The sequence below is a fragment of the Pundamilia nyererei genome, unplaced genomic scaffold (assembly GCF_000239375.1).
Source record: "Pundamilia nyererei isolate P.nyererei 1_Seehausen unplaced genomic scaffold, PunNye1.0 scaffold00011, whole genome shotgun sequence".
Taxonomy (NCBI): Eukaryota; Metazoa; Chordata; class Actinopteri; order Cichliformes; family Cichlidae; genus Pundamilia; species Pundamilia nyererei.
Genome location: NW_005187412.1, coordinates 5,940,950 through 5,951,675, shown reverse-complemented (window position 1 = coordinate 5,951,675; position 10,726 = coordinate 5,940,950). Strand labels below are relative to the sequence as shown.

Here is a 10,726-nt window from a genome sequence, read left to right as displayed (position 1 = left end):
CCCTCAAGCTCCCAGGCCTCTGGTAGAGGACCCGAGCTTGAAGGATAAACCGCCCGCAGGGGCGTGCTGGGTGTTTTATATATATATGTATGTGTGTATATATATATATATACATATATATACACACACACACACACACACACACGTTTTGGGGGAGGCCCTGACTTGTACGCTTTCCAGCTGTTCCCAGGCCATTAAGGCGAGTCTCTTTTGTTCTCTTGGTGTGTGGGTGTGGGTGTACACGCTGCAAACTAGTAAAAGCGTTAGATTCATAAAGTGCGCGTAAGGGCATTACCTGTCCATGAACTTCACTCTGCTTCTTGAGAAAGACGTGCGGCTCGGTGGCTAAAGAAAAAATGTTGCCTATCACAGGGATGGGAGATGGACCGGGAGGAAAACCAGGAGGTCTTCTCTGCTTGACGAGCTGGCGAACCAGCATGAACGCGAGGAGGGCGAAAGCCAAACAGCCCACACCGAGCAGAGCCTGCGCGCAGGGCACCGGCGTCAGAGACGGCGATTTTATTGAAATCATCTTTTTTTTTTTTTTTTTAAACCAAACAAACTTTTCCCCCCTAACAGATCAACTCTGCTGACTTCGGCTTCGTCTCTGAGCAACCGAAGCGCACATGTATCTTCTTTCACGTTTCTATCCCCCGCCTCTAAGGCTAAGATTGGTCAGAAAATCAGTGTGACTTTGGCTGAACTTTGTTCAACTATCGATCAATGATCCGAAGAATTTCGGTGGCTATTACACGGAGTTTTGGCAACTATACACTTCCAGGGGAGGTAGCGCAACATACAACTGCAATTCATCCTCTCGTTACTGGTTGTGAACATGCTTTAGAGCTTATGGTTGTGAAATGCATTTGTAAATGTATTCGATTAGACGAAGATGCGAATAAAAGAGGATGTAAAACAGTCACACACTAATTTCATCTAAATTCATTTCAAATCTATGACGTTACAGTAGAAGAGACTAGTGAATAAATGGACACATGCAACTGAATAGCTTGCAGATGTCTCTCAGTTATCGATATAGAATATGCTATAGAGCATGAGTATGATGTATCAAAATAAGACTTCTTGGTAATTTTCACCCAAATTACAATGAAGCAGATGTACGTGCTCTTTGTCAGCTTTTATTTGAAGTTCAGCATGTACTTTAGGTCAGCGGTCCCCAACCTTTTTTGCGCCACGGACCGGTTTATGCCCGACAATATTTTCACGGACCGGCCTTTAAAGTGTGGCGGATAAATACAACAAAATAAAACTAGTACCGGTACCGAAAAAAAGAAGATTTATTCATAACACACGTGAAAAGACCCAGGAAAACCGAGTTAATGATAAAAACGATAACAAAATAACGCTAAAAACCGATAAAAACCCTGAAAACCATACATTTCACACTCGAGCCTCAACTCTCGCGGCCCGGTACCAAACGACTCACGGACCGGTACCGGTTCAGGCTCTGTGCAAGTTTCTGGGTATTCATAGCTGGGGACTGTGGCTATGGCCGCTTCCTTTAAATGTTGGGAGTACTTTAAAACACAAGGTTTTGGTTAAAAAGGCATTTCTAGGTGTAGCACTCTCGTGTGATGCGACGAGCCAATAATCACTCTCGATGTTAGTCCGCTGTAAAACTTTAATGGTACTCCAGCACATGACAAAACACACAGACCGCACCGGAAGAACAAAACTCCCCCCACCATACTATTCCGGTTGGACTAGTCCCCCACAGTTATGGCAGGTCTGCACAAACAAATATTGCTTGGTGATCAAAATGATCTACATCCTCCCCATTTAGCTGGTAGCACCTAACAAAACTAATTCACTCACAAGTTTCTAAACAGTGCTTCTAACACAACTTTAACTTAACAATGTTTTTTTGCTCGGAGTAAACCCACACCTTAACATAACAGCAATTATGAAAAATGCAAATACCAAGCATCATATTTCAACATACTGACAACAAACTGATTACACCTAAGGCATCCTAGTGTTTTCCATTTACATGTATCTTGGGTTGGGTCTGCAGATGCGACCTGCACGTGTAGTGTATGGTGTCTGGTTCACAATGTTCTGTCCGGGCACCTGCACAGCAGGTTGGGGCTGAGGAGAGGATGTGTTTTGTGAATCTTCGTTTGAGCGTGTGTGTGTGATTGCGGTGTGAGTGTGGAACTGTCCATTGTAGAATGGTTAGTGTCCTGGCACTCAGGGTCATAGTCATGGAGTGGTGGCGGAGGCGGTTCTGCCACTGGGAGGATGTGGCAGCGATTCCTCCTGTAGGTTCTTCCATCGACCTGAATGATGTAGGATCGTAGCTCCTTGCTCTTCCTTTCCACAATTCCCAGCTTGTCGTAGCCTTTCTCTGTCTGCACGCGGACCACTTGTCCTTCTTGCAACGGCTGTAGCGTGCAACTGGACTTATCATAGTGACGCTTCAGTCTGAGTCTTTTGTTGCGAAGTCGGTCACAGATCTGTCCTGTGTCTTTTGCAATGGGTGCCAACAGCTTGCTGCACACAGGAATGTCCGCGCGTGTCTGACGAGACATGAGGCGTTCAGCAGGGGAGCCTAGTTGTGTGTCACGGGGAATGTTTCTAAGGTTTAGGAGGTCAAGAAACATGTCGGTCCCATCTCGGTGAGATTTTTCCATGAGCTGTTTTGCACTGCGCACCGCTCTCTCAGCAAGACCGTTTGACTGTGGAAACTCTGGGCTGCTGGTTGAATGGGTGAAGTCCCACTGTTTTGCGAAATCAATAAACTGTTGACTAGTGTATTGTCTGCCATTGTCAGTGAGGAGCGTGTGCGGTGTGCCATGAACTGAAAAGTGTCTCTTTAGCTTGGAGATGACCGCTGCTGTGGTCAAGTCACGGAGAAGGTCAATCTCAATCCATCCTGAATAGGAATCTACAAGGACCTGGTATTGTTTTCCATGCCAGGTAAAAATGTCAGCAGCCACCGTTGACCTTGGGAAGGCTGGAACAGGGTGCAGTTGTAGCGGTTCTCTCTGCTGATGTGTCTTAGTGCTGTTACACACAGTGCAAGAGAGCAGCTCTTCTGCGATGTCTTTTGACATTGCTGGCCAAAAAATGACACTCCTAGCTCTGCGCTTGGTTGCTTCGGTACCTGGATGGCCTTTGTGTACGATGTTGATGTACTCTTTGTGCAGGGACTGGGGAATGACAGTTTTGTTGCTTTTCATGATGATCCCATCCTCCATGCTGAGCTCATCTCTATATGGAAAAAATGGAGCCAGAGCGGGCTGTACTTGGCTCTCTCTGCTGGGCCACCCTCGCTGAATGACTGTGCTGAGCGCTTGTAGCACATCATCTTGTGCTGTGTGCTGTCTTAGCTCCTCCAGGCAAGCAGTGGAGATGTAGCTCACTGTCATCACTTCATAATCAGTGTGTTCAACCGGGCAGCGTGACAGCGGGGCGAGCGGGGCTCTTGAAAGGGTGTCGGCTAGATACATGTATTTCCCCTTTTTGTAGACCAGACTGATGTCGTAACTCTGCAGTCGCAGTAACATCCTCTGGAGCCGGGCAGGGGCGGCATGGATTGGCTTTTTCATTATGGTCACCAGGGGCTGGTGGTCGGTTTCAATGATTGTTGCTTTGCCATAGACATAATCTTTGAACTTCGTGCAGGCAAACACCACAGTGAGGAGCTCCTTCTCTATTTGAGCATATAGAGAGAGCACGCGAGGCGAAGGCCACCGGTCTGCCATTTTGCAAACACGCGGCACCCAGCCCATAGCATGATGCATCATATGTCAGTGTGACTGGCTCCTTGACGTTGTAATATGCCAATACTGGCGGGCTGGAGAGGCATGATTTGAGGTGGTTGAAAGCCTCTTGGTGCTGTGGGAACCAGCACCACGCAGTCTCCTTGTGGGTTAGTTTCCTTAGGGGTGCGGCAATCTCACTAAGGTTCGGTATGTATTTCCAAAGGTAATTAACCATACCGAGGAAGCGCTGTAGCGACGTGACATCTGTGGGCACCGGCATTGCTCCTATTGCTGTGGTTTTGGAGGGGTCTGCTTTTAGACCGTCCCTTGTGAAGATGTGGCCCACATATGACACTTGATCTAGGGGAAATTTGCACTTGTCAGGGTTTAGCCTGAGTTTGATCTCTCGAGCACGTGTCAGCACTTTTTTCAGGTTGGCCACTCCGTGTCCTCCGATGATGATGTCATCCACGATGACAGAGCACGGGTAACCAGCAAACAGCTGTCCCATGGAGCGCTGGAACACCTCTCTGGCTGAGTTGATACCAAAGGGCATCCGCAGAAACCTGTATCGCCCAAATGGGGTGCTGAATTTGGTCAGCATTGAGGATTTCTCGTCAAGCCGTATTTGCCAGAAGGAGTTTTTTGCATCTAGCACTGAGAACACTGTCGCTCCTGACATCTGTGCTGCCACTTCCTCAATGCTGCGCATTGGGTGATGGGGTCTTTTCAGTGGTGTGTTGAGGTCTTTTGGATTTATGCACAGTCTGATCTCATGCTTGTTTTTCTTGTGTGCTGCCACCATTGAGGACACCCAGTCAGTAGGCTCGGTGACTGGTGTTACAACGCCGATGCGTTGCATGCGTTCAAGTTCAGCTTTGACTCTTTCTTGCATCGCGACGGGGATGCAGTGAGCTGGACGGACCACAGGCTGTACATCAGGGTCTAGCATCATTGAGTATGTGACTGCAAGTTTGTTGTAGATAACAGGAGTATTCCTTTATCTGAATGAGGGGGTACTCCTTAACCATGAACACATAGTACAGAGACATTATCAATAGCTTGATAGAGTGACTTTATCAGCAAGAAATATAAGCAAGGAAGTCAGCATTGATATTTTAAATCAATTGTAATGGCAACACTGGAATCCACATTCAACAAAGTGAAAGGAGCAGAAGAGGTAGGCTACTCGTGCGTTATTAAAAAGCATGAGAACAAATGATTGAAGTTAGAGTGTAAAACTTTAGTAATAATAAGTGCCATGATACAGAAATGTAATTTCCTGACACCACCAACTACTCATAACTATTAATAATAGTTATGATTATTATTATTATTCATTATGTTTTAGTTTGTATTTTTTGTTTTGGTATATATTTTTTTATATTTTGGTTGTTACCCATGTCCTCTTTTGTGCTAAAGCAGGGGTGGGGAACTCCAGGTCTCAATGGCCAGTGTTCTGCAGGTTTTAGATGTGTGCTTGGTCCAACCCATCTGATTTAAATGGATAAATTACCTCCTCAACATGTCTTGAAGTTCTCCAGAGGCCTGGTAATGAACTAAAGAAACAAAAAAAAAAAACAAACAAAAACAAGAACAACAAAAAACCCATAAGGAAATGAGCAACTTCAAGTTTTAGGTTCAAGTGTCAACCTATTTGCCCATATTAGTACAAAAAATCATTTTGTTTTCAAAAGTAAGAATAATCTTTAATCTTTTAATATTTTGATGGATTATTTAGCTAGTTGTCTTAATGATAGCTGCTGTACTAGCATTCTTTACATTTTCATTTTTACTTGTGTAATCATAACTCACTGATAGTAAAATTAACGGCTCACAGAGTGCTTCTGGATTCATCAAACTTACTGAGGAGTCCAGGTACGTTACCAGGTTTTAAAGCAAATAAATGTTGACCCCCGTAATCTGTTGCAGGTTCTTTTACCTCAACCCATTAAAGGTTAGGTCATGGACTTATTCAAGAGGGTAAAGTTGAAGGCACGTGCCACTTTCCAAACTTGTGAAGTTATGTGTGATCTTTTCAGGATTACTGGATGTGTATGTTTTAGGACAGGACAATAAAACAATGATTGATGAAATTATATTTAATAAAACAAAGCCCAAAGTGGGCACAAACAACAATAACCTACCTGGTAAAAGTACATAGGTCTCACATTATGTCATTATAGCTTTTATAGACACAAAATACTTCTAAAATTTGTTGGCCACACCGCTAGACAAGTTTGTCCTGATTGACTCCTCATTACACATGAAGTTGTTTACCCTGCCATTGCTTCCTGCTAAGACAGCTGGTATTTTTTTCTTTTATTAAAAAAAAAAATCCTTTTTCTGCAGAGCTCTCTGATTCAGATCTGTTAGAACTACTACATAATAAGGAGAATCTTGCATTTTGTCTTTGCTTCCTGCCATCTCCCTGAATCAAAGACTAGTCTGGGTGTGTTAAACATCTGTCAAATCTAATCAAAACTCATGTTCTCTTACTGTACCTTGTTAGTGGATTAATCAAAACAGAAGAGACAAGAGTGGCCAGATGTTTAATACGGACACTCAAAAAGCCTACACTGGATTCAGACAAAGCAGACTCAGTTTTATTTCAAAGATATTTGTCTGAAATTCGAATGTTATTAGTAGAAAATGTAGAAAACAACAAATGCCACAAGCATACAAGCATTACAGGGTGCCAGTAAATATCTGAGAAGGAGACGAAAAGAAAAATGTCATAATTAGTATAGCTGCCCGTGTATAAACAGCCCCAAAATGACCACCAGAGGGCATAAAAATGGTTAGGTCTGGTTCAACAGTTACTTTCTCACACAGACTTGTAACAATGTAACAATACATTTTCTCACATCACCAGTTTTATAAAATAAATTAACTTTACTTGATATGTGAAGTCCCGCAAAATCTTGGCAGAACCTCATATGAGTTAAGAAAAAAAGAGTTTATGGCACATTACCCAAGATCCTAATACTATGAAAAGTTTTTAAAGAGGTAGCCACCACTATATACAGTATACATATATATAACTATAGCCCTATCCTGGAGGGATTTTAGTCATGTCTAGTATACAGGATATCAATGCAGTTACCATATGTGCTGTAGGAAACATCAGTTTGCATATTATGAGGCTATTTGTGGAGTGCTCTTCCTGCTTTGCTATACTGTGTGCATGCATGCTAGTTTAATTGGGTGGGACTCTTGACTACTCTGGTTCTACAGTAAATTATTTACCATCTGGATGACCGGAATTATCAAGTGCATGTGGAAAATCTAATAACTGGCCTTCTCTGTTAATGCTAATACTGTCCAGAACCTCGTCTTTCTAACAACATAATGACGCTGGCAGGAACATCAAGAGCTCTTGTAATCCCTCTGCAACTTCTGGGCAGGTGTTTAAATGTTAAATTGAGTTTGGTTAGCTTTCTAATGGAGAGCAGCAGGTGGAAGTACCTCTGCTGAAGCATACTTCACTTCTTTGTGTTTATAATTCCATGAAGTTGAATTTTATGTTCCATTTGAAGATACGGAGCAATCTGTAAATGTCCTCCTCGGGCTGCTCTTTTCCCAGGACTTTGCATAACACCATTTCTACAGTTATATTTCTTTTATCCACTGTTTGTTTTTTGTTTTTTCACTTTTGAGCTCTTACAGGATAGGTTGACATTTGATTTCTGACCATGGGTTTAAAACATATTTAAACATGTTATACTCACGGCCTATTTAGTTGTGCTCAATGCTTCAGTGCAGCTTTACTTTTTGCATATAAGCCTATTATTTAAAAAAAAGAGAGAGAGAGAAACCATCTCTTTAACAAAATGCATACATTCAAATTCACTTAATTTTTGTTCAGCAATTTTTGTTCATTATGTGGTCATTTCCTCATGGTGCCTGCACAAATAATGATATAAGCAAACATTAGGAGTTTGGAAAGAATAATTCTTGTGAAGACTAGAGTTACTTCTGTTTCCGAGCAGTTACATTCACAGTGACTCTGCTGAGACTGTCAGTGATGAGCACCGCGCCGAGCCTAATGTTGCCCTAGCTGTCATGAACATTCTCCTGTGTTTCAATTAATCTTCCAGGCCAAATCATGCTTAACGTTAGCGAACGTGAATATTGTGAGCTAATTGCAATCTTGACAATGCACTTTTCCCTTTGGAATGTAATTTCTCTGCCTCATTTGGTGTCCCTGGTCAACCAGATAGTGGCCAGTTGGGGCTCTAAGCGTCAGTCCAAAACAGTGTGAATGATACTTAATTATACACATGCTAATACAATATGTATTTGATCTGTTTGGCTTATTAGAGGGGGCACCTTACATCCTTTTCTGAGTTGGGAATGATTCAGTGTAGATTTACATCATTATTACAAAACTCTTGGCTTCGGTATTAACTGTCATCTTTTGAGAAAACCAAGATGTAGCATCGAATTCCAGATTCTTGTATTTTCATGCCCTTCAATTTTCAATTATGTGCTCTACTTGGCTAACGCTGCACTTAAACTTGGGGATGAGCAGTTACCTAAAAGATAAATATATATATAATTAAAATGTCTTGGCAGAGAACAAGATAATTAACATTAGTCATTGTGAATGGGATTGCTTGCTTTAAAGTCTTTCGTTTTCATAAGCTTCAGCCTTTCAGGAGTAGTTTCTGACAGCATGTGGAGCTGGGGGAAACTAATTTAGTGCTTCTGGTATAAGAGGCTGCAGGTCTGCACAATAGTACTAAAAGGCTCATCTACTCTAATGAGTTTCCATGTGACGCAAAAAATAACTAGGAGGCAGGATGGTTTATGATACCTCATCCAATATCATTACATAAGAGGAATTAGAAGATGGCCAGAGACCAACAGCCCAGTAATTAGCTCGGAGAAACAGGATGGATACCAGGAAATAGGAGGTTTAGCTGATCGATGTATCTCACTGTGATGCTATTTCCATGTATTAAACAACTGCCTAACTAGCTAACACAACTAAGAAATTAACTCCAGATTCACTGATTTACAGCATTACATTTAAATTGTTGTCAAATGGGACATCATTGTGTTCAGTATTTCTCTACACCTCATGATGCCAGGTCAATCGTAAGATCAGCTAGAAGAAGATAACCTGATTGGCAGTTCAGGAGGTAGAAAAATAAATTACCGTGATAATAAATCAATTTAGACGCATATTATGCATTCTTACGAGTCTTAGATTTTCTTGCTATCAGTACTAATGTGTGAGGTTTTAACTGAACGTAAATTGTTTAGAATGTTTAATCAGCTGTGTTGTTAAGTCATAGATAATCAAGATGTCTTTTTTAGAGGTATTTTAGCATTTTTCTGCAGATGGCATTCAAACCTGTTCACATTCAGTAACCAACAGTACGGGGGATCTATGAACACCACATTATCATACATTTGTGTCATGCACAGCCTGTTTCCTGTTTGTTTTCACTGTCAGTCTTCTGTTTGTAAGTGTCAGGGTTAGCTTTTCTCCTGAACAATGTCCAGTACCTAAAGTTGGAGTTCTTAGTGCCACAAAGGTCACTCTCCTTTGTCTTAGCTAATTCACAATAACAACTAGTACTAATCATATGTTGAACCTGATGAACTCAGTTGATGAATTTTATGCAGAAGAGTCACATTTCTTTTGGTTAAAGGTTGACTACACTGCAAATTCCACCACCAACAAAAAACAAATACTTGACAGCACAGTAAATTTGACTGTGTAGTGATGTCATTTGCACAGAGGCACTTTTGTTGGCTTACTTTAAGAGACAAAGGACTTCTGATTGGCTGGTAGTTTGAGGTAAAGCATTTGATTGGCCAATAAGCTACCGTTGAGTGCTCACTCACTTGATGCTGAAACCCATAGGGAGCATATATAAAAGCGTGTACTGTGGGAGTGCTCAGCAGATCCACGAGTAGGTCCATCACTTGAACCTTCAACAGCTGAAAAATCTTGTACGGTAAGTAGAGAAAAGATTGCTTACTTTGGTTTTACTGAAAAATGTGCTGTCAGTCTTAGAAACAGCAGATTTTAAGAAGGTGGGTAAATCGGATAGTAGCTGGCACCCACTGGTGTGATGTTGTTAGGATGTCTCTGGTTTGCTGTTGTTAATTTTGCTAACACGGAAAGCTGGTGGTATAGTTTCTGGGGGAACATGCAGTTACTAATAACTCTCCTGCTTTCCTCCGCAACTTCAAGGACTTCAAGCAGAAAGGCAGTGAGTGTGTGAGAGAGAAAGGGGATTCATACAGCTGTGGATGTATGGAATAGAGAAAATCTTGTGAGCATATGTGGAAAACCCTCCAAAACAAATCACAAAACCTTTTCCTGATCATATTTAATTACCTTGTTTTGTATTGTATGTGTCTTCCACAGTGAATAATGATAATGTTCAAGCTGTGGACACTATTTCTTGCTTATGCCTTGATCATTTGCCAGATGTATGTCTCAGAGGCAGCTCCAACTAGGTGAGAACTGTGTTATTATTCCTATGAAAATAAATATTGACCTTTAAAAAGTACGATAATCATCTGTATTTACATACATTATTACATGTTGCAAGCTGAATGAAATATTGCTACTTTAGTGTACTCCAGTAAAAAAACAAACAAACAATCACTTCAAATAGTTTTTGGTTTACTTTGTGTGCTATTGTATTTACGCTGGACAACACCTATAATTTATGAGCAAGTGCATTGGCAGAGCCTGAGAGATCAATGCACTGTACAGTAATTGAATGTGTATTTTCAGAACCAGTAAGGAATCCATGTCAGATGGAGTCACACTATCAAATGATGACGCCCAAAGGTTGCTCAGAGCTATGAAGGAGTTCATGCAGATAACTTCAGAGGAGCAAGCCCAACAAACAGCTGATGGGAACAAGTATGACTCTTTTTAATCTATCTATCTATCTATCTATCTATCTATCTATCTATCTATCTATCTATCTATCTATCTATCTATCTATCTATCTATCTATCTATCT

The 10,726-nt window shown here is 41.5% G+C and overlaps 2 protein-coding genes across 2 annotated transcripts in view; one reads left to right on the top strand and one right to left on the bottom strand.

The window, feature by feature from the left end:
* Window positions 1-532, bottom strand: part of cyp2r1 (cytochrome P450, family 2, subfamily R, polypeptide 1) — a 2,852-nt gene extending 2,320 nt beyond the window's left edge. Inside the window, exon 1 of the mRNA XM_005724366.1 lies at window positions 296-532. Coding sequence (XP_005724423.1) covers window positions 296-532 — 237 coding nt within the window. The remainder of the gene's footprint in view (window positions 1-295) is intronic.
* Window positions 533-9,652: 9,120 nt separating this feature from the next.
* calca (calcitonin/calcitonin-related polypeptide, alpha) overlaps window positions 9,653-10,726 on the top strand; it is a 1,844-nt gene continuing 770 nt past the window's right edge. Inside the window, exons 1-3 of the mRNA XM_005724310.1 lie at window positions 9,653-9,700; window positions 10,117-10,208; window positions 10,492-10,623. Of these exons, the coding sequence (XP_005724367.1) occupies window positions 10,123-10,208; window positions 10,492-10,623 (218 nt within the window). The 5' untranslated portion in view covers window positions 9,653-9,700; window positions 10,117-10,122. The remainder of the gene's footprint in view (window positions 9,701-10,116; window positions 10,209-10,491; window positions 10,624-10,726) is intronic.